General features: G+C 41.1%; 1 protein-coding gene across 1 annotated transcript; it reads right to left on the reverse strand.

Annotated features, from left to right (window-relative positions):
• Positions 1 to 188: 188 nt before the first annotated feature.
• Positions 189 to 24,785, reverse strand: si:ch73-181d5.4 (uncharacterized). Its single transcript, XM_058052137.1, has 17 exons — positions 24,670 to 24,785; positions 24,023 to 24,076; positions 23,582 to 23,651; positions 22,354 to 23,488; positions 22,046 to 22,262; positions 21,614 to 21,859; positions 21,362 to 21,539; positions 9,431 to 9,944; positions 9,137 to 9,296; positions 8,762 to 8,878; positions 8,539 to 8,649; positions 8,260 to 8,407; positions 7,581 to 8,157; positions 7,326 to 7,479; positions 7,148 to 7,237; positions 6,870 to 7,065; positions 189 to 6,683 (listed from the first exon to the last, which is right to left on the reverse strand). Exons 3-17 carry the CDS (start codon positions 23,613 to 23,615, stop codon positions 613 to 615), a joined length of 9,948 nt encoding a protein of 3,315 aa, XP_057908120.1. The 5' UTR covers positions 23,616 to 23,651; positions 24,023 to 24,076; positions 24,670 to 24,785; the 3' UTR covers positions 189 to 612.
• Between the last annotated feature and the right edge of the window lie 126 nt (positions 24,786 to 24,911).

Consider the following 24,911-nt stretch of genomic DNA (forward strand, 5'->3'; position numbering starts at 1 on the left):
TCTTTAAAAAAAGATGTACTTACATTGCATAGGTTAATAATTACACCAAGTACAGTTCTAATGTCTCATTCAGGGCCCAAAAACGGATACGGTAATTTCCATGATGTGGGGATGTAATCTTCTGATTGTTATGTATGGATGACGCCATTAAAATGTATTGCTTGCACGATAAAAGTATGACAAATCAATATCGAAACAAAGTAATTTATTTAGTATATCACATAAACAGAAAAAAGACGTTTGTCTGCCCTTCTGACACTATGGCTGTTAAAAATGTACATTTATGTACAAGGATTTCTGACTATTCACCGACTTTAATTCAAAAGTGGCGTATTTACACATATTTATTTGTAAACATACAAAATTAAACTTGCTGAATAAAAGACGAACATGTTTTAACAGAAATACCTCTGTGAAATTCCAGTTTACAGTCATCAAATTGTTTTGCTTAAGTTATGTTCCAGTGTCAGTAACGCTACCTGGAATAGATTGTTGTGTCCCAACATTTTTGTTGGTCTTAACTGAATTATGAATCACATTTTTAGTTCTTTTCCACTATTGCCAGCTCTTAACACAAACCGACTTTCTCGAACTGGTCTACGTCTTACTCCACTACTTGTTAATATGTTGGCCTATGTTTTTTTGTTTCATGCCGCTGTTCATCCTACGATTTGGGATGCATACACGACCTTCGGTTGGAGTGGGGAGCAAGGCCACCCTAGGTTTTGGATTTTTTACTTGTTCACTTGGTGGATTTGCTTCGCTACCCTGAGGACCACATTGAGAACCATCGAGTGAACGACCGCTCTGCCTTGACCTCCGACCTCTCATGTCTAATGATCTACGATTGTACCTCCTCGAGTCCCTGACGTCAGAACATTTCATCCCATCCTTCATAGCATAACTGGGTTCCCTTGAGTCTAACCCGGGGTCCATAGTGTGTTCATCTCCTCTGTTACACACAGGGACTTCGGTGTCTGCCACCCAAGGCCCAGGCCCACGCCCCGGTCTTAAGTTTCCAGATGGCCCGCTCATATCATTTTCTCTATGCATAAAATTCATATCTGAGCCTTGTGTTCTAAAACAACCCTGTCGACTTGGGTTTTCAGAGATTTCCATGTCGAAAGCGTTCCTTTCAGGCTCCATTGCTCTCGGTTCTGAACTTCTAAAATCCCTCAACGGCCTTTCAAGATTTGGGTTTTCAGACCCACGGAAGCGTCCATCTCTGTCTCCTATTCCTCTTCGCTCACGGTCGTCCTGCATCTCCAATTCTCTTCTGTTTTGGAATGAATTCCTTAAATCAGGGCCTCCCTGAATGGGCCTTGGTCCTTCCAAGTTTGGACCCCTCTTATCTGACCCAGGTACTCCCATGACTGGACCTCTCCCTTCATGGCCCTGTTCTCTGAAGTCCATGTGGTCTGATCTCCATCTTCCTCTACCAGGCCTCCTACATCCATTTCCAGGGCCTAGTCTACCAGGCCTCGGGCATAGCCTCTCAGCGTCACTCTGAAAAGGTCCTAGATCTCTCCAGTCATCATCAGGGACTCTCCTAGGGCCTGAAATTTGTAAGTTTTTCCTTTCTGGCATGAGCCCAAACCCCCTAACTGCAGGGCCTCTTTGTATATTACCAGGATCCACTGGCATATCGATATCGTCTGTGATTGGGTGAGGATAGCGGTTATTGTGATGTTTCCACTCATCTTCGAATTGTGTTTCAGAGTCTGAGTAGCCACAGTCTGCTGCTGGCCATCGGCCTCCATGACTATTTTGATCTGCTTCTGGGCCTCTAAAGACGGTCACGCTCAAGTTGCATTTATTTTCATGTCTTTGATCTTCTCTGTTATATGGACCTGATCTAATGCTGTTCTCCCTGTTTCCTGGTCCACCATACTGTGGGCCATCTGATCTCCAATTAGGACCTGGGCCATCTGGACCTCTCTCAAAATGATTTTTTCTGAGATCCGGGTCTTCTAGTTCTCGTCTCTCAAGCCCCAAACAATTCATGTTTGGATTTCTCCGATCACAAATAGGTCCTCTAAAATCTCTACTACCAGGACCTTTCCTCTCAGGGTCCAAGTCTGCTCCAAAATACGAACCTCTGCAATCAGACTCTGGGTCCATCATTTCTGGAAGACTATGATTTAGGCGAGGTCCTCCAAAAAGTCCTGGGCCTTTACTACCAAACCTTGTTTCCTCCCTTTCTGGATGTATTCTGTTAGGCCCTGTGCAATCTGTATTTGGACCTAAATGTGGATACATTGGTCTATTCATGTTTGGAACTCTTGGTTCAACCATTCTCTGGTCCATAAATGTCTCATGCTCCCTGTTATCAGGTTGTGGGGGATTTCTTTCATGGACTGGTCCCCTTATATGCGGACCTCTTCCGTGAGGTTCAGTTTGCTCCATATTTTCTGACTGGGGGCTCCATGTTCGTCTACTGTGAGGTCCAAGCCTTTCAAAATTCTTTTCCATTAAATCATGTCCAGGACCTGATGCATAAGGCCCTGTACCAAACTCATCAGTGTCTCCCCTTCGTAAGCTGGGAGGCCCTTGACCTTCTATGCATCTCATTTCAAACCGAGGCCCTCTTCCATTTCGCCCTCGGTGCCCTGGCCCAGGAAATTTGGGGACTCCTAATTCTCTTCTCTCAGGTTCCATTCCCCTCAAGCCCTGATTTCTCTGTCCTTCCCTGTGGAATTTGGGGCAGTTGATTGGTAGATTTATCCTTTCATTCTCTGGTCCACTGAAATGTGAGCCTCCTTTTGGCGTAATCCTTGGACGTTCCATTGCACACCGCCTCACTACAGACCCTTGTTCTCTGGGATCATGACCTTCTGGTCCTTTTCTATTACAGTGTTGCATACCCCTTTCAGGGCCTCTCCTCTCATTCCATGGTTCCCTGAAATCTGGACCTACTGGACCTCTCATGTCATGTTCTTTATCTTGCATATGCGAGTCTTTCCAGTCAGTTAGAGGACCTCGATAATGTGGACCTCCCTCTCTCTGTCCTCCATCATGTACAGGGCCCTCCATGCCTGGACCTCTTTCAAAACATGGTCCCAAATTGCCTCTCGCACCGTGCCCTCCATTATTTATAGCTGGATGTATCCTTTCAGGTCTTGGACCTCTGAAATCAGAACCTACAGTTTTCCTTCCAGAAACAGGTCCGGTCATATTTGCATTTTCATTTTCCTGTGTCCTGAAATCACAAACATCTGGTCCTTTTCTAGCATGCACTGGAACTCTCATGTCAGTACATACAGGCTCGTCCTTGGGGCCACGCCAGTTATGCATATCCAGTCCTCTGTCATCAGTTCCTGGTCCCATGAAATCAGGAAAAATTGGCCCTCCCCGGTCATGTCTTAAGCCCTCCAATGTAGGTCCTTGCCTTTGTGGTTCTGTTCTCATGAAATGTGGACTTCCAGGTTCTCTCCTGTCATGTGCTTGGATCCTTTCGCCCCATGGTCCCGTAGCATTTGGATGACCTGGTCCTCTGCTGTCATTATTTGGGGCCCCTACATTTAGGTCTCCCACAGTCCATGATTTGCAAGGGTCTACATCTCCAAGAACTTCTCTTTCAGGTCCATAGCTGTCCATACTTGCACTTCTCCAACCATGAGATGGCTGGTGGACTTGACCTTCATCTTGAGGAAGTTGCCCTACTCTTACTGAAGTGGACCCTGTGCTATTGCTGGCAGGGTCATAATTTCTGCCGAAACCTGTGCTTTGACCCCTGTGAACAAAGATACTAGGTTCTGGACCTCTGCAATCTGCATTTCTAATATTACTAGGAGTACATGGGTCTTGTTGACGCTGATCCTGTGTGCTTATTCCTTGAATGTTTGCAAGAAATATTTCTCCAGTGCCTCTTCCTGAAGTGACAGCAAATGAGTTAACTGCATCATCGCTCAAGCCTTGACCACCCAAACAAGCTACACCCTCAAAACGTTCATATTTTACATTAGAGGTAAAGGCACCTGGATCTCTTTTTATATGTTTATCATCGGACATGGCTAAGGATGCTGTCATATAAGTATCACCAGAACCTGTGGGTAAATTTGACTTTGCACTACTTTCTTGATCACAAGACCCCCTGTTTATTTCATCATCTCTACTCAGTGGCTGAAAATCTCTGACCTGGGGGAAATTTTGAGCTTGATTATTGTGGTCAACTCCTTTTACTGCCAAATTTAAAAGCCTGCTTGGAATCTGTGACTTTCCAATATCCATGACACCGAGCTCCCCAAGGGGAAATTCTGACATACTCTCCTCAATTTTGATATGACGATGTTTGTTATGGTGTTCTAGACCACCATTTGAACATTTCTGCTCATTGCCTGTTTCATGTACATCTGTGATTACTCCCTGAGATATTTTTTGTATTTCTGAATGCTGTGGACCGTCTCTCAAATCCATGTCAACATTTGATTTAATACCTTCAATGGGCTGTGGCATATTCAGTGTTTCTTGGCTTCCATAAAGCTGGCAATCATTTTGTACTTTCTCAGCTGGTTCAGTGCTTTGAACCTCTGAATGTAGGATTTCCTCAGATTTGTCAGGGTGATTATTTTCGATACTGCTAGGTGCTATAAACCGTGGATCAGGATCAGGACTCTCTGGTGAATCTCGAATTGGGGGTTCAAGTTCTCGTAGAGGAATTGGACTTTCAAACTTGCTTCCACTTGTTTCCTGCTGAATGTGTTTATTCACGTGTGTCAGAGGACCGATAGTTGAATTATCAAGCGCGCTGGCTGTGTTTTGGAGAACTTCTTGGGAGCTCGGTTGTTGTGAAGTTTCAGGATTTTCACTTGTTTCTTGTTTAAGGTCCTTATCCAAACTTTTTTGATGGGCAATTGTAAGACCAACATCAGATTTTAAATGACGTCCATCACTGTCATTAGGTGACAATGCCCTGAACTCGTATGCATTGGACACCAAATCTCTTTTGCTGGGAGAAGATGGTGATCTTCTCCGGCTACGGGAATGCCGCCTTGTACTATGTACCTTATCGTGACGAGCCTGGCGCTCAGAGCGGTCTTTAGTTCTGTGCTTTGACCTGTCTCTTTCACTTTTTCTGTGTCTATCCCGTTCTCTATGTTTCCTGGAATGTGAAGCGGAACGCCGCTGAGCTCTCCTTGAAGGATTTCTATGGCTGTCTCTTTCACGATGACTTCGCCTCTTTGGTGATGACCTACGCCTCCTGCTGTGATATGAATTTGGAGAAACACCCCTGTGTCCTGTTGTATCTTGAATCTTTGAGGTGCTTCCTTGAAACACGTCATCTTGGATTTCGTTAAAAAGGTCATCCTCTGGATCATAGGGTACATCAGAATCTTCTATTTCACCAGCAGATGAATATTTTTCATTTTCCTTTATGTTATCAGATACAGCATCTTGCACTGTGACTGAAGTTGTGTTTAAACAAGGACTACCTTTTGCATTTTCCTGCTTATTGGTTTGTGTATCAGCATTTGAATCATCAACAGCATCTGGTAGATTGCTGGCCTGTTCTGACTTTGAATCTTTCTGTTCAGAAGGCTGAGACTCTGAGTGAATTATACCACTCTGAAGGGATGAAATCTGAGACTTTGAGGGAGTCGAAATCTTGGAATCAGTAACGGAAAAGTGTGCCATAAACATACCGACAGCCTCTCTTTGTTGACGAAGCGCCTCTTCCTGTTCCTTTAATTGCCGTTTTTGCTCTTCAATCTGTTTATTAAGCTCCTCTAACATTCGCTGCTGCTCAGTCAGTGTAGCGGCAGAGACAACCACAGTACCAGTAGGAATGGGCTGCGGAACCTCAGCCAGAGAAGAGCTTTGGGGTAAACTAGCAGGTGTTGCAGCCTGTGTGGAAATTGATAACGACGATGGGCACTTCATTTCAGGTTGATCCGGAAGTTTCTTTCCATCACTTGGTAAATCTTGAAAAATAGTCTCATCCTCAGGATCGTAGGCCACATCGTCTTCATCATCAAAGCCTGACAATGGAGGGTCTTCTCGCGTCTTGTTTCCTGAGGAAAGGGTTCCATATCCTATTGCAGGATCATACTCCTCTTCTGGGTCATACGGACGATCAAATGCATTTTCCTCCTCCTGTATCTCTTTGACTTTAGATTTCTGTCCATACTGTTGAACAATTGGATCTACCATTGACCCTGAGACATGAGACAGCACGGACGCCTTCTTAGCACTTACTGTTGTTGAATTAGTATCAAAACTTTCATCGTTAGAATCCATGACACCGGTTTGCTTATTTCGGAACAATGTGCTCAATATAGTCTTTAGTGGTGTATCACTACTGGGTGATGCAGGAGTAGTTTCATTATTGGACGTGGACTGAGTTGATGTCCCAGGGGCTGAAGTAGAAACAACAGGGTTTGATTTAATGGAGGCCAGGAGTGACGGCATAGTATCTGAGCTAGAAGAGGAATCAGATGGTGACCCAGGACAAGGAGGTGCAGTGAGAGGGGTTGTGCTCATCGGGGTCTGCGGATCATAGGGTTGGAACATCTCCAATTTGTCAGAACCGTAGAGGACTGGAGGTTTTGGGATCCACATGGGGTCTTTAGACATTTGAACTTTGGGTTTCTTCTCTTCAGTTTCCTGAAGGACACTTCCTGGACGTTTTGATTTCTGGATAACTGCCAAGCCAAGAATAAGATTTGGCCTGTCATTTTCAAGTCCTGTGAAGAGAAGAAAAGCATAATGAAAATATGGAATTTGTTTTCTAACTTTGCAATTGCATAATGAACTGTGGCACCTCAATGCATCATCATAATCCAGGTTTTTGTGGGCGTCTCAGCAGTCTTAGAGAGCCTACGGTATTTACCAATGTTTTATTATATCAACAGTCAAGCATTGTCACACACCTGGTCCTTCCAAAGGTTGCAGTATGGATGGGATCGATTCCTTTGCACTCAGTGGTAGAAGGTAGATATCCTTGATGGAACGGCTGTTGTTCGACACCACACCAAAACGTCCTCTGCTGCTGAAGTAGGAAAAGAGTGAGACGTATGCCACCTCTTCTTCTTCAGTAGCAGGATGAAAGCGGATCACACATAACTCCTAATAAGCAAGAAAAACAGTATGTTATTTATATAGCAGTGGATAATACAATGCAAATGAATACAATGTACACACTGCTTGCCTTTGTCATAGAGGTCTTGACCTTTGCAACATAGTCCCACACTGTTTGGGGCATGATTCTCCCTCCGATTTGTATGGTATCAGGTAATTCCTAAAAAAAAAAATTAAGTTTTAACTGCAAAGATGATGTTGTTGATATGATTACATGTATAAAAAATATAAAAAAAACATTGTTTTACCGATTTTAGAATTTCATCAGATCCTGAAACCAGATACCCCTTAGTAGCAAACTTTGACACAGTGAGCATGTTCAGGAAGCCTTTCCAAACTGTTTCCTGCTTTGCCAGGAACTTTCCAGATGCACCGTTGGCTGGAGATTCTGAAATCACAGTCCTGAAAAACAAACCAATTCTCACAATTGTGCTATGCCACCCAATTTCACAATATGTAAACAACATGATATTTACATTGCATTCATATACTTCCATAAATACCTTGATGATATTCCATAGAGTCTGGGATCGGCTGAAGAGGATGGCTTCATGAGAATAGGTTTCGGTATTAGTTTTGTTGGTTTCGCTAACACGGTCGGTACTGATGAAGCGGTGCTGCCCCCTCGAGGAGCGTAAGGCGCTGACTGATTGTGGGGTGTGTTTATGGGACCGTTACATGGAGCAGAGCTCCTGTTGGCTGCAGTTCGGGGGTCGCGCCTTGTAATTGTTACCGTGGAGGTGGCTGGAATCACAACAGGTGTATATGCTCTTTTTGATGACGTATCATTAGATGGGGATGTTGGGGACTCCATGACCGGAGAAGCGGGAGACTCAAAAGTAGGGGAAGCAGGGGAATCCATTACGGGGGAAGCCGGCGATTCAACAATGGTCAAATCACCAGTGTCGATAATAAGGCGGGATGGAGGGTCATATGAATAATCCATGTCAGGTGAGTCTGGTGGCGCCAACAATGGCGAGTCATCTCCTTGTCTCCCCTGTGAATAATGCTTCTCGCTTGACTCAGAAACCCTGGTTCTTTTGTTCGGAGGTTCCTCCTCCCCGAATGCTGGTATTTGTCCTTTGAAAATAAAGAACAAATAACATGTAACAATGATAATACATAGAATTATGATGTTATGTAGATAGTATGCTTCAAATACCAAAGATTTGTTTAATTCACCTGTACATATCTTGCATTTCAGGTCAAACAAGTGAGCCTTGTGCTCTGAAGTTGTGTCCTTTAGCATACAGGTAAGAACATCTGGCATTGCACACTCTTTTCTTGGCTCACTTCCTTTGTTTTTCAGAGTAAGAGCGGTACTTCTCTTCTGTTAAACGGGAAAAAACATTCTTCAACACATAATTTTAAAAAATATCACGACGACGGTAGCTTGCAGATATGTGCAATTAGTAAGAAAACAAACATCTTCAACTGGATGAATATAAGATGAATGCTCACATTGCCCACAGGTCTTCGATCGGGTTTAGTGCTGTTTAAACAGGAAAGATCAACCTTCACAACTTCGGGTTTCTGCAACAAAGCTGGCGCTTTTGCGGCTGCATTTTTAACCTAAGATATATGAACATGACTTTATTGACCCAGGGAGAAATTATACACTGATAGGACAATGACATTTAAGATGAATATTTCTTTTCACATGACAGCAGACATGGGGATTTACCTCTGATGTGTCCTTTACATTTTGGTCTGGTGCCTTGGTAGCCTGCATGTCCTTTTGGCTCATCCTGACCAGTCTGAAAGGACTGATGTCTCCTTGCACGACTCGATACAGCAAGCCCTAGAAACCAGGAACAAACTGTCAGTTTGGTAGAACCGAGTCATTTGTCTTACAAAAACTCACTACGTACATTCATTGAAGTGAAATGAAACAATACTGTGTCGCTTGGTGGCCTAATAATACAGTACATTGTATTTGTGATAGCACTTTTTGAAGTAAAATTTAAAAAAATTTAAGCAAAATTTAAAAAATCATATTTTAGATCAGCATCAGTTAAGTATAAATAAATATATAACAACTTTTAGACTTTGAACAAACCTTGTGTCTTGGATCTTTCAAGTTGAACATAATAGTTCTGTACTTATTCATGTATTTGCTGTCTGTATTACGAAAGATGTCGAACATCTCCATCTCGATGCTTGCAACAAGCTTTGCCGCATCACTTTCCGACATTTCCAAATCCTCACAATCACAAACCCTTGATGAAGAAAAACAAAATGAGTCAGTTTAAAGTGAGATTTTTTTTGTTTTGTTTCTCTGCAAAGGACTCAAATCTTGGAACTATACAATACTAAAAACACATTTGTACTGAAAAAGATACTTAAGTCTCACCTTTTGAACAAGATGCTAGTGAGGGATCGCTGGATGCTCTGTCTGACCTGGTTATTTGGCTGAGAGGGTCTAGAGGACGGAGCGCTAGGTGCAGGGGGTACGGGGAGATTCCGGCTCTCATTCACTAGAGTGGGGCCCAAAGGCTTCTGGCATGAGGTCGCAATGTGGCTAGAGGAAGGCTGAAGTCCTGATTGCTTCTTGGGTATTATATATGCTGCCATAGTTTTCAAAACAACCCCCCTTTCATGTTGTTTTGATCCTTGGTTCGGAGACTGTGTGGGAGAAGTTGGTGGACCCGATTTTACTCCAGAGGGTAGAGTGACGCGAACTGATTCTCCAGTGGCTTGTTCAGAAATGTCACTGTTTGTGGAAATCTTTTTGGTGGCATTAGAGACACTTTGTGGTAGAACTGGTTCAGTGGTGGGTTGTCCTGATGGAGATGCATCTGTGGGTGGGTCCTCTGGGTTTTGTTTTTGGGGAGATTCTGTCTCTATTTGTTTACACTCCTTAGTTGCTGGAAAAAAAAGAACAGCGGACATTGTGTGACTAACGATGTCAAAATGTCACATGTGCAAATGAATAAAAAAAAAACGTCTGAAAACAACACAAAATATCATAAAATCCATCATCAATCTTGCATTTGTGTATTTTTACATTTTACACAGATCCCAGAAAAGCGACAAAGAATCAGATACGGTATGTGTCATGACATCAAACTGACAATCTGGTTTATAGAAATATTTTAAGGACAAATTGCAAATTGCTTTCAACACAACAGTGCAGAAGATGCAAGTATTGGGTACTAAACTTAACACTCCAGTGTTGCTGGTATTCGGGCACTACTTCCCGAATTAAAAAAAACCTAGCACAGCAAAAGTGGCCCTGCAAGTGTTAAAACCGGATGTAACAATCCTGGTCTGGAGTCATGGACAGAGTGTATCGATAACATAGCTTGTCGTGTTGTGGTGTTAATTCAGGTTTCGGATTGGGAACAGCCCATATACCTGGCTATACCACTGTAGCTCAAAGCGGCCTCATCATACCCAGTGCTTGGATATGTTGTTCAAGTGATAAGACATGGCATGATGCCGTTTACTGGACTAACAATGCTGGCCTTTTTTGGGCCTTTAAATAGGCCTCCAAAAGCAATCTTCAAATTATGCCCCCCACTGAGTATTGCGCAATGTGTATTTGGTCCACTTTTCCACAACTCATCAATTATCAATCATTATCTCAACTACCCAACCACTAAGTGGATAATACATCCACCAGCTATAACCCTTATAACCAGCTATAAATATGCATACATTTCAAAGTTTCTATTGACTGTCAGTATACGATAGCACATACAAGAAAACAACCTTGGTGACCCCTACTATAGCCAGTATTTCATTTAAACATTTACACAGCATCTGTGATCAGTATTGGTTGATTTCACTCATGGATTATCGGGATTGGTATCAGCAGCATAAAATCCTGATCAGAACATCCCTAATAAATTGTTTGCACACGCATGCAAAGACACATGTCTAAGATAGACACATGCATACATCTGTAAATACTTCAAACACATGCAAACATCTGTAAATAGATCTGTGAAGAAATGTACTCATTTTTTCATCAAAATCTGTTTTTGTTGTTTCATAGAAGTAAACTGTTCAGATGTTTGAGGTGACACTGAAACAATAATATGGATGTCATTCACTGTTTTGCTTGAATTTGCTTCTCTGCAGAAAAATACAATTTTCGATTGACGATTTATAAAGACCCAAAAAGGCTGGAATGAAAGAAGAGTCAAAAATTTAGTTTCAATGTTTATGTAGTCCTAAAACTCAATATTCTGTGGGTGCCCCAAAACTGGCAGTATGGAGTTCTCTTCTCTGAAAATGGCTAGTAGTGAATGAGTTAATTGATTAATTAATTTATCGTAATTCCGGGTCAAAAATGTGGCCTCACTTTGATAACGTTTCACATGACTACTGCTAAATAGATGAGCCATCCTACATAGCTTAAACGGTTATGGTTTAAGTCTGCATATTCATTTAATACCAAATTGAAGGGCAACATTTAGCAATTATCATAAAGTAGCATCCAAAATACAAAATATACACACAACCAACGCTAAAGCCTCATTTTCAGGGCAATCCCAGCTCAGTGAAAGGTTTTCAGTGCTGTGCTGTGCAGGCATTGTCACACCAAAATAAAGGAAATCTTCTAGATGAAAACACTCTTAATGTAAAAAAAAAAAAAATCATCAAACTTATTTGTTCATATGATGCACAAAGCAAAGAAATGAATCTTTTCACGTTCTGCCTCCTTTATGCTCTATTCTCCTCGCAACGTGAGAGGTTCAGGCGCACTCTTAATCATGAGTGTTAGGAAATAGTTGTTTTTCATTTTTACTCATGTACCTCCATCACAATAAGCGTACACCTCATAGCACTCAAAGTCAATAGTGCGCTTGAATGCATCATCAAATGAACAGCAGCACTTTATTGATCCTTTTCTGACACGAAGAAAGCAGACAGGCATGGAGTTGTTCTGAGTGTGTTTGTATATATTTTCTATACATGTCAGCTTGACATAGGGTTGTTCACTGCGTCTTGTTCGATAAATATTGATTTTGAATTGCTTGGTTAGACGTTTGTAGTTCAGAGTTGTTTACAGATGATGTATTGGAAGATAAAGCGTTAACTGGGTTGGTTGCTTATATGGTATTCATCTCCAATTATGGAATGCCACATATTGTTATATTGCTTTTCTGTATATTATTAAGAGGTAGTAGATTGGGTCACTTAAGACCCCACTGATGGCCCAGTTACAAAATGCACCATCCGCCACTGCTAATCTACTGGAGCAAAATCAGAAAATGTTTCTCTGACGGCAGGGTTGTGAAGGAGTGCTTCTACGGCAGAGATCGTACTCAAAAGGTAAACAAAGAGGAAATCATGTTAAGGCAAATCCTTAAAGTTGGAAAGAAAATCAGAAACTTTAACTCACTCAACTAATCCAAAAACATAAACGTTTTTAGAAACCTAAATGCTCAATCCCAATACAGTATTTATACATTCTTAAAGTTTGTTTGCGAAAGAGGCTGACAGAGGTGATGATGCAACTCTCCACCAATGTATTCGGCTTCTGCGCAATTTTAATGCAACAAAAAAGATAACTAGATGACAGAACTGTATTAGATAACAGCAGGAAGAGGACGTGGGAAAGAAGTGTAGCGTGCAGAAGGTTACGCCTTCGGGAAATTTTCACGCACATGCATGCACGTGCACACAGTGCCAAACGTGAAATTGTTTAGTTCATGATGTTTGTGTAATGCATGAAATGCATCTTTTCACAAAAAGCTTGTTAGCTCCGCTGATATCAACTGATATTGTCCTATGATTTACCTATTTTTTACTGCTGATTACTAAAAAAAGGTATTTTCCATTTTTATGTAGCCATTCAACACAATATTCTGTTTAATAATCAATAATCTAAAATGACCAGTGCTGAAAGGGTTGTATTTTAAAAAAAATGGCAGGGATTGAATGAATTAAGAGGATCTTGCAGCTTTTCTTTCTGACCTATAAATGTAATTAGAATGTTGTATTATCGTGTTAAACGATGCCCAAGTTTCAGATAATGAGGTTTGCGCATTTGGAAGTGAGCCCTTAAAAAAAGGTTTGGGATGAATCAAAACACTCGGTGTCAAAAGGTGTGGTAAAACTGCCTCTTTGTGATGTCACAGGGGCGGACTTCCTTATGTGGTTCATAGTTCGGAAGCACTTGGCGTGTGACCAATCACAGCGGAGTGGGCATGCACGGAGGGCGGCTGTGGGTGGAATAAAGAGACCGTTTTGGCAGCAAGCGCAAATCAAAGGAAATACATCTGGAATAGGTGCAGATTCTGGAAGATCTCAAACGTTTTCTGGCCACTTCCAGCACTTTGAGAAAGTAATTTATAGAAAACAATTAAACTGAAATAGGCCTGATCAAAAGTTTAAGACCATCGCTCAAAAAGTGACAAAAAAAAAACCTCCAAACCAGAACTAAATAATTTCTCACTAGGCCTCAGTAATGAGTAGCTCCACCGTTAAAATGTTTTGGGCATGCTTGAATTGAGCGTTTCCAAGAGGCTATTGGGAACTTTGGTGAAGATGGCTTCACGAAGGGCATCCACTGTCTGGAACTGATGGCTATTTTTAGAAACTTTCCTTGCTATCCATCCCAAAATGTTCTCTATGGAATTTAAGTCCTTGGTCAAGCGAGCATTGTGAACTGCAGCGTTGTCCTGTTGAAAAGCTGTCGTCACACAGACGGGGGGCCCTCAGTCATGAGTCATGCCCGCTGTAACATCTGCACGTAATCCCCCACCGTTTGACGACCCTGCACCACCCGAAGCTCCAGTGATCCACTGAATGAAATAGGACATCCCCCCCCCCCTCCCCTCCACTGTGCCGGGTAGAAAACATCTTGACCATCCAACCTTGTTCAAGAAGAGAAAGCTTCTTGGCTTTAGCCATCAAGAGGGCATGACCCAGTGAATGCCTGACAGAAAAGGAGAATTTTGAGCAGGCTTTTATATCCTTTGATCAGGTGAAAAACTATTTTTTTTTTAAATTACAAGTTCCAAATATTTTTTGTCTCACTCCCTTTTCTTGCTTTTGCATATTGTAGCTCTACTCAAAACCTCATTAAGGTCCAGATGGTCTTACGATTTTGATCAGGGGAAGAAAACCTCATGTCCAACATTACACTACACCTTGCTAATTAAGAGACAAACACCTATTTCCTAGACGGGCTTGTCGATGATGTGGAGTTTTGTAGTTTACTTTTCATCAAACTATGACAGCAATGACGACGCTCACAACGAGACCAAGAAAACAGTATTGGCTGACTGCATCTATTACCCTATAACCCTTTACCAGACCAGAAGGATTTCATATGACTGATGGTGTTGAAAGCAACAATAATCGATCAAAAAGGAAGTTGCAGCGGTAAGGAAATGTAGCCACCGATATGTTGAAGGAGACATGCAAGATACATTACTGTTGGAGGAATAGGCCAACCATACAATACAAAAAAGTAAAGTCAAACAGTCAAGAATGTAATCAAAACTGTCTAAAAATCTAAAAAATAATAATAAAATAATAATAATAATAATCTAAAAAAAAGGCCTCTACATGGTAAGATAATTAGAACCTATTTACAATTACTTGTGTTACTATAGTTATGATATTCTCAATAATGACAAAATTATACAAATTAATGTTTGGTAATAGCGATAGAGGTCTGCTAATTAAAAACATTTAAACATGGTTCTTTTAACTAATGATGACCATTGTGTCTTATAACACAACAAAATGTGAAGATGGCGATAATCAATTATATAACTAATGCAACATGAGACTGGGATAATGCAGTCTAATCTGTACTATAACTACAAGGATCTTATATTTTGTGTAGTTTCTTCTTTAGATAAGGTTGGTTGATTGAAAACAAGGAAGTACTTCTGTATGTGTTAACTGTCGAGACTCCAACAGTGACGAATGCCCGTGTCAGCTGTGTCCCTCGGAAGGTTGCTTATTACTTTAGCCACTAGAGGGTAGTCATGTTCCACCAATGAGCGGTTACTCACATACACAATGGACACCACTACAAAAGCAACTATTTTCTTATCGGTAATGAGGTGAAAATTTTTTTAAAAATATGTACTGATTCAAACAGTATATAACGGTCCAACAATACGTCCAAACCTTACATCACTATGCCAATACCAAGCTAAACCTGCCAGAATCTGGATACCTCAAAGGCAAATAGCACACTTCATTGACAATTGACTTGGCTGCCAAACTGCTGACTGCCTACATCACCCAATTTTAACTTCTTAGTGGGAATTTAATCTTCAATTCAAGGGAAAAATATCTAATGTTAATTAGGATACTACAATCTGACACATTCAAATACAATAATTATCTCAATATATTTCAGTGTTCGGGATTGTCATGTCCCTTCTGATCACAGCCCTAGTGTAATTGTGTTGTAATAAAAAAAGATTCAATTCAACCAATCTGTGCAACTGTATTAATATGCCGTTCTGCATAATTCATACAGGCACTTTAAAGGTAAAAATCAATGCACAAAAATCTAAATGTTTTTCTGAAGAATTATTACACTAGTAACTATAAATCTCAACATAGACAAAACACACAACAGACTAGATTTTCATTCAAGCCTATTTTATATGACGTTGTATGACATCTCATCATCAGTAGTGTACTACAGCAACAGTGACATACCCCCCAACTGGACCTGAGAGTCCAGTTCTGGTCGGAAATCCGTGAAAGGAACGTGGTTTTGCTTAGTTGCTAGGGCAATTTAAGTAGTTTGGCTTTGCAAAACAATATGCGTTCAAAAGAGTAATGAACTGCATCACAAAAACGCTTCCTCAAAAAAATAGAGACACCTCACGAAAAACACATTTTTTTTGTCTCTGTTCATTTTTGTGTCTGTGAAGACGACGCTCACACCTACGCACCTACCACACCCGAGACGGAGCGCCACGGCCATCTTTTTTCGTTTACATATGTGTTGCCAGTGGAGGAAAATGCTAGTGTCTTGATCACACATATGCAACAGTGCGCAGGGATACAGTGGGAGAAATATAACACAGTTTTCAGAATTTTTTTTTTACATTTTTATGATGCAAATGTATTATTCTTTTGAACGTATATTGTTCTGTTCAAACTCAGTATTTAAATGGCCCAAGCAACTAGTCAGAACTATGTTTTTCGTCACAGATTTCCGACCAGAACTGAACTCACAGGACCAATTGGGGTTGTAAGTCTCCTTTGTTAAAGTACACTGCTGACGGGGATGTCATATAACTTCATGTCAAAAAATCGGAACTATCCCTTTAAATATCTTCTGACATATAAAACACCACATAAGACACTTTAAAGCAGGAACTCTCAAGCAGTCATTATACCTGCACTCTTAATGACATATTTATCCTGTAATTCTCTGCCAAAACACTAGGGGCAGTGTCTTAATGAGCGTGAGCAAACAACTCATTGACTAGCTGTTCAGCTTCCTCTGTAATACTAGTAAAACAATGGCGACTTTTAAAGCAACAACCAGATTGTTTTGGAGCTGGAAATATTCTTTGAAACAGCAGTCACATGCTGCACCAAAACCAAAGGAAAAGACGTATGCAACGATAGGATGCGCGATCCCGAACGAGTTGAGCTGGAGGACTTGTATTGGCGGAAATAGAAATGACAAAAAAAAAATCCTCCAATCAGTCTACATCGCCGTTTTTCTTAGAGGTGCAGGTCAAGCTTTGCTGGATCATTTTTTTGTATAAACAGCCAGCCAGTATCTCTTACACCAGTACCATGACACAATGAAAGCATAACAAAGCCTTCAGTGCAGGCGCCCCCAACCACCACTGCTGGGCTGCCAGAACCTTTCAAGTACATTAATCCAAAAATAAAAAATAAATCAAATATATACACACACGGTTAATATGGGGCATTATTTTACAAAATAATAGTCAGAAATCCCGTGGTTTATGTTGTTGTGTTGTGCAGCGACCCTTCTCATTTTGTTCAATGGTCTTTGAATGCACCATAACCATGTGCGTGCGCTAACGTTCTCAGGCGCTGCACAGATAAGACATACTGTATTTGACCCGATCTTCTGTCACGTCATATTCAGTATCATATTCGGTCCCAAATACTGACCGTGTGTGAGAATGCATAAAGGTAAAGCCTGACGATGTCAGAGTGTTAATGTGCATGTAAAGGTAACCCTTGACATCATTGAGTGTTAATGTGCATATTTGTTTAGTGCACAACCTCAAGTTAATTCGTACTGGTGGATGGTGGGTCTGTATTCATGTTGTGCTGTTAATGTGATGCTATGCTTCCGAGTTAAAAAGTTAATCGGATTTGATCACAACAAAGTACGCCCTTAGAATGTTTGTTTTATAGGCCAAGTGGCTCCCAGTTATTTTTGTTATGCTGATTTTATAACTTGATTTTGTCCTTTCTTGAAAGAATCAATCGTGAGGGAATGTTAATATCATGAACTTTTGCAGACAATATTTTGAGAAACCCTAATAGTCTATAGGGCTAATAGTCAGGGAATGTTCAGTGACAGAAACCTTGCCATCTCTCAAGTGGTGCAATTGTTAAGAAATGAGAATCCCTGCTTTAAAGAACCAATAGTGAGGGAATGTTCAGTGACAGAAACCTTGCCATTTCTGAAGTGGTGCAATTGTTAAGAAATGTGCATGTAGTGCAAGGACGCCTCATACGCAAGCATCAAGACAACCAGTTCAAAAGGATCCTAACTTTGCAACCAGGGCTCATGGAGTTCCCCTTGCGGCACAGATGAAAACATGCAGCATGAGAGCATGTGCAGTGACGCCACTGGGGCATTTTTAGCCACAGATCCCTACCAGACGCACAGACTTTTGGCATACAGTCAACAGCCTAAGCTTGTGTTGCTGCCTGACCTTGACAAAAGGGCAAACTTGTAAGAACCAGACCCTTGTGACAGCCAAGTGTCAAGAGTACAATAAGGAGATCTGAGAAAAAAATGTGTTATGTGGTCTTCGGTATTGGTGTCAGCTAAACGTTCCAAGTATTTTTCCTTTGAAATTGAAACCTTTTTGGAGAAAAAAAAAAGATCACCCAACTGTTGCATGGCTCTCATACGTCTTTGCTGGGACTCCAACAAAAGTACCACCAAATGGATTCAAGTTAAAGTATGGATGTTTTGACTGGCACTGAAAAACAAATATGTTCCTGTGCAGTGAAAGCTGAAAGACCAGGCAGCTTCATCTACCCTTTTTTTATGGATATTGACAGTGGTTTTGCCATTGTGGAAGGATGGGAAAATACAGTCAATAATAGAAAAAAAAACTCTATGGTGATAACTGTGAGGTGTGAGAGTTGTTGGCTTCCTGACAAAAAATTGTTTTTGAAACTCCTGATGCCCTGCAGTTTAAGACATGAGATCCATGTATAGACATCCACAAGCACATGTATATGGTGTAAAAGATATATATTCTATTAAGATATATATTCTATTAAGTCACACTTTATCTGTGCATTTCTTAAATTACAAATGTAGATTACATTAAACTGTTTTACTTTGGTTTTTGACATGATTAAATTGTTGCTTGCTTCTGTAGAAAGCAAGTGACAAAATGTATCAAGGAAATTGCTTGTCATCATGTCAACTATCATACTTTCATTGCAGGGAAGGGGTGGTGTCATAGCATTGCTGACTCACAAGGCTTTGATATAAAATATGACTAAGGAAAAATTATAGATTTTATACCTAGTGATAGTTGCCTTGGTTGGTTTATATACTTTCTAGCTCAAATTGGTTGATAATGATCACACCAAACCATGTCCATTAAAAGATATCATTGCAAGTATACTCAGCAGAAAATACATCAATTTGTTGAGTTTGCTGTTGTGTATCGATAGGTTACTACGTATGGCATCACTTGTTATTTACTGATGTGGTGAATGTTGAGTACATTTTTCGAGATGTGACCTCACACGTCTCTCCCCGTGCATGCTCGGGTTTTCTTTGGGTACTCCAGTTTCCTCCCACATTCCCAAAACATGCGTTAGGTTAACTGGCGACTCCAAACTGTCCATAGGTATGAATGTAAGTGTGAATGGTTGTCTATCTGTGCCCTGCGATTGGCCGGCGACCAGTACAGGGTGTACCAAAGTCAGTTTGGATAGGGTCCAGCATAACCCCTCGACCCTAGTGAGGATAAGCGGCGTAGAAAACGGAGAGATGTGGGTGGGTGGATGGACTTCATATATCCCAACACTGACAACACCTTGTCGTCGATTTTGTTTCACTTTGGTGTAATTTCGTTTTAAGTGTGTGAAAGGTTTGGGGTTGGTGTACTTTTTAAAATGGCCTGTACAGGCTGGAAAACAACTAGTCAAATTGACCAGCCAATAGATATAGGATATATAGTATACCCTCAAGTGTGAAGAAACATGCAAAATATTTTTTAAAAAAAACTGAACGATGAACAGCTTTTTCAACACTGTCCCACAATTTTTGCATGTCGCTGAGTGTTTTTATGCAGAGATGCGTGGCCCTGTGCAAAAAAATATCACTTTGGGCTGCACAAGAAAAAAAAAAAAACAGTCATGGGACTTTTGAATCATCACTCTCCTGACCCTTAGGGAACTCCAGGTTTTGTGTTTGCAGTGTGGTGATCTGTACGCAACGACTTGTTTTCCTTTACAGAGGATGCATGACCTCATAAAGGCATATGGGGAGACTGCATGTACAGATCAACTGTAATGTAACCAAAACAATCTCATTCATTGTCATGTAGACAGCAAATTCATCCTCCATCTCCATCCAATAAGATTCCATGAGTATGTATATGTACAGTAGTTTGCTTGTGATGACAGATACAGCATTAAGTGTACCGACGGGTCTGACCACAGTCAAACCATAATGCCGGGTCAAGGATCGCTGTAAGTTGTGATGCAAGGTCTTATATGACTTGAATGTATGCGTTATAAGAGGATTTTTCCTATGCAACAAAACCTGCTATTTCCTCACAGAAGCCTCAAGTGAATCACCGACGATGGCAAGGAACACAAGATAACCAGTATGAATATAGGGGCACTGTTGTGGAAAAGACTCAAAATTCTCCCTGTGCTGTTCTGCAGGATGTGTGCAACTTGAAACAGTTGTTGACCAACAAGAAGTTTTCCCCAAACTGTTTGTGTTTTGCTGTGTTTGTAAAACTCTTCTTCCAACAAAACTGTTCCTTAATTACCCTAAAAGGGAAAAACAAAATTTTCCAATAAGCAGCTGTGTACCTTGAGGCATTCTGAAAGAGTGTGTTTCTTTGTCCAAGAGTACAGGCTGACCATTTATATCCTTTGCCTTAACATAACCTTCACAATGTCTTGATGTCAAATCCAATGGAAATATGAAAAAATAAAAATCTGGATATTTGAAATTTCAATGAATTATGTGTGGTGGAAGCTTAAGCCGTTCATAGAAGCTTCAAGTGTCATTTGTGTGTCTGCTCAGTCTATAAAACTCTTTGCAGACCAAAGGGTTTAAAGCCATGAACTTAAATATAGATGTATTTGTATGTATGGAAATAGGTGGTTGATGAACAGACACCAGTCTGTTTCCTGTACCCATTTTTGCAGGCATTTGTGGATTTCATGTGTGTGTTAATACACAATAGAGTGTAAAGTGACTTTCCCTTTGGGACTAAAAAAAAAAAAAGTAGAATAAATAAAAAAGTAAGCGTATGAAAAGAGATCCATCTCAGGCAATAAGTTATGGTAGATATGTCTGAATGAGAAAGTTGTGAATTCAAGCCGTTTTCCTCAGCCTGGGCTGACCATGAAAAACACATGCACCCTACATTCTTGGAGGAGTCAAACCTCACCAGAAGGTGAACTCTTCAAATGTGACCACAGTTGACTGTACCGGTCCCTTCAGTCAAACGCTTTTTAAAACAAAATTGTGCATATTCGGAGTGTGTGTGTTTCTTCCATGTGGGAGACCTTTTGTGGGCTGAAAATCATCTCTTGATCCGAATGTATTAAAAGGCAGCTGCCTTCCTGATACCATCTCAAGAAGTACTGCTGTACAGTGTTTGGTTTTCCACTTATACGAGACTAAATTGATGTATTCACTCATATACTGGTACCCCGGTATGTTTGACAAATTTGACAAATGAAGAAAAAAAAAAATACTTACCCACTGCTGACCCCTGTTAATTATTAGTGATCCCACAGAATTCTGTATGTATCATTGTTGTGCATGATTGTGTTACTTGTGTAAAGAGGTGCCAGAGGTGGCACTCGTGTTAACATTGCTGTCTGATTAGGAAGAGTATGAGTAGTGAATGGTACATACACGCTGTGTACAACTTAGATGATGGTTGGGGAGTGGTCTGAACTTCTGTGAGAGTGGGGTCACAGGCTTTGGTAGATGTAGCGTCTGTCTGCGTTCCATCACCTTCCATCGGCTCCTCTTTTTTGGCATTTTCCTCAGCTTTTGCAGCTAACCTTGCAGACACTCTACTGCACTGACCCTGAGAGGAAGACATTTGCACTTGTTAAGTATTCATAATTCGACATCACTGTTTAAATTGAGTTCATTGATTACCTTTGCAGTAGGTGTTGTGGGTGTAGCTTTCCTCTGCACTCGACCTGTAGGTTTGGGCTCCTTCGTGTCAGAGAGGGACTTCATAGTGAAAGTAGCATGCTGTATGATGCAGTCAGTGCCACAATAAACAGAGTCCTGTAAAGCCGGTCTGTTGCATCCTGGTCCGATGCAGAGCGGAAATGAGCCATCCGCCTCCAGCCCCACTCCAGGTCCAGAACTTAATGCAGAAGCCTCCTCTGTATCATTCTGAAAGCAGATTCATGTCTTAAGCAATTGTCAAAGACTCCAAGCACATCCAAGTAAATAATGATTACAATACTGGCATGGTGTAGAACTGTAAAAAGGCTATTTCTGTGATTAACAGAATTTGGACCTTCGGAATACAATATTTTCTGTAACTACACTGAAATGGGATTCAAATGTTTTTTTTACCTTAAGGGAGTCCTGCTCCTTTTGTCCCTCTTGTTTGTCTCTAGAAGGTATCAGTGACAAGGTGTGTTCTAGCTGTGTGTGGAACTCTGACGGGCGTTGGCTCCGCGTCTTTGCAGTGCAGGGTGGGCAGGTATACTCTGTACGGCCTTCTGCTTCACTGACACCAACACAGTCGCCATGAAAACACTCTTGACAACTGTGACAGGAAATCATAAACCTAAAAACAGGGAAAGAGGGATAGTGAAGTTTAATAACATGAACGCAGGTCTGCTTCAAAAAAGGATATTTTATCCTAAATTAATAAGTACCTTTGATTGTGTTTTTGCCGACAGATGCAATACAGAGCACTGGGATCATAAGTCTTAGAGGTCAATATGGTCGGATGTTCCATAACATCCTTATCTTTGTTTTCTTGCTTCCCCGCATCCCCTGGTGCATCGTCATACTGGCTTGGAGTTGTGTCTTTATTCTGCTCCACATCTGTGTCTATAATAATACAATCTGAGCTTGTTTGCTGAACAGGACTCAGACTGATAGAGTGTGCAGGATATGTGCCCATTTCAGGTGTGTGCAGGGTATCTTTATGGTCCCTTTTTAAGTGCTGCAGCTGCCCTTCTGATGCATTAACAATCATTACATCATCATCCTCATCACACGCAGCTACGGACTCAAGCTCAACTACCTTACTCCTGCCTCTGCCCCTTCCTCTGCCTTTTCCCTTTCCTCGTCCTCTTCCTCTACCTCTGGCCCTTCCTCTTCCGCCTCTCCCTGCATTGAGTCCCTGCTTGTATTTAGACTGCAATTGTTCCTTGTATTCCAACAAAGTCATTTCATCACTTTCCTCATCTTGGCTTGAGATCAAAACTACATCAACATCTCCACTTGTCGCCTTCTCTGAAGGCGGCTCAGACTGCAAAAGTACATTATCAGGAAGCCCCCTGAGCTCAGACATCTCTGTGTCATCTGAAACTAGTAAAGGAGGCGACTCTGTGGTGTCAGAAACTCCCAAAATATCCGGAATTGCCAAATCATCAGACATGTCCATTGATAAACCCTCATCCCCGCCAAGAAGAGAGAAAGCGGTGTCAAAGGCAGATCCAATGTCCTGCCACATGGTCGGGTCAAGGCACCCACCCACTGTGGATAAAGCTGGTTTGGTCTCCTCTGAAACTGGCGAAGATGGGGCAGACCACTCCAGGTCATCCATAACTGACAGAGATGCTTGAGGAGCTTGGGTAATTTTATTGTCTTTAGAGGCTTGAGGTGTCTGTGTAATACGCCGGCTTCTGGCCCTCCGCACCGGTGGAGGACTCTGGGTTACATCTCCAACTTCTTCCAGGAACTCCCGTTGAGCTATAGTTGATCGTCTGAAACCCCATGACTTTCTAAGCTGTGACAATCCCGGTTTATCGCCTGAAGATTCTGACTGTCTCTGTTGCTCTTCTATAAATAAAAATCATCACATCAACAAATTTAGATTAATTCTGTCATGATCATTTGGAACAGTTGCATCAGAGATTATTGGCATGTATTTACCTGAGCTGGCATTCGTGAGGCTGGCATTCTCCATTGGTTCCACAGTAACATCAGCAGTAATCAATGAAGGCTACGCAAAATAAAATACATTAGTTATTATTATTAGCATTTAAGCTAAATACATATGTAGTTGCACTGAAACATATTAAACCGCCAACAGAACTTGTAGTAGCATGTACTGAACAATCCAACAATATTACATTATATTACAATATTACAAACGTTTAGCATTTACTGAGTGTGTATGTACAATTGAAAATAAATAGTAATTACAATGGGGGTAAATTTGAGTGCAACTGTATTTGCTTCAGAGCTTAGTGTTTTAGTAACTGTTCACTTCAGACATTGTGACTACTTAATGACAAATTACCACAAAATAGAATAAAAGGTAATGATGACACTGTTATAAAGTTCCATTTAAATACAACACAAAGGGCTCACCTATCCATTCGATTCGTCCAAGTAGCTCCAATCGTGATCAAAGTTGGGAAACACCTGCACAGACACACAAGATGGAGATGAACACAACTGTTTTAGTTCTTTTCATACAAAATGCGAGTCGGCTTGAAATAAATCTAAATAAATAAACAAAAACGGAGCGGATAGATGCCACTTTCATTTCGTAAAAGTCGTTGTCAGATGAAAAGAGGTCGGAAACCGCTGTGTTGGACTTTACCACCTTTAAAGCTAAATCCAACGTCATTTGTATTTCGTTTCTGGGGTTTCACAGACAGGCGCCTTTCACACAGAAATCGTGCACCCACGAAAAATTATCGTTAACTATAGTCAACCCAGAAGCGTCCTAAACTTGTAAGTTTCAAAGACATTCGTTTAACACAAAAATGAACAAAACTAATTATAGGACTCATTGTCACATTGAAGATTCGGAGTACTTTGAAGAGAAGCTTTCGTGCCCGGTCGGCAATTATGCCGAAGGTAGAGCAACCGACATTGCGAGAAGCCCATTTAGCTAAAGCTAGCTGGCCTAAATCTGATAATACGCTACGCCACCCATTGTATTCAATAGTGCGACTTTAAATTCTGACAAACGTTTCGGGTCGATGCCACAACAAAGGCTGAACGCATACCTTCGGCATAAGCAAAAATACCATCCGTTTAAGATTAGAATTGTCCCCTTAGCTTGTTTGCACAATCATCCATTTTCTCGACGGTGCTGCCGTTCAGAATATCGCGAGAACATCGAGCGGCGGAACTTCCCGGAGCTTGCTTCCTGTTTACTTTGTAAAAGGGTAGTGACGTCATTTGTGCGCGCTCCGGGTGTATTAGAAATACATAAATAATCCTTTAAAACTTTCAAAACCAATCAAAC

The sequence above is a fragment of the Doryrhamphus excisus genome, chromosome 16 (genome assembly GCF_030265055.1).
Source record: "Doryrhamphus excisus isolate RoL2022-K1 chromosome 16, RoL_Dexc_1.0, whole genome shotgun sequence".
In the NCBI taxonomy this organism is placed as follows: Eukaryota; Metazoa; Chordata; class Actinopteri; order Syngnathiformes; family Syngnathidae; genus Doryrhamphus; species Doryrhamphus excisus.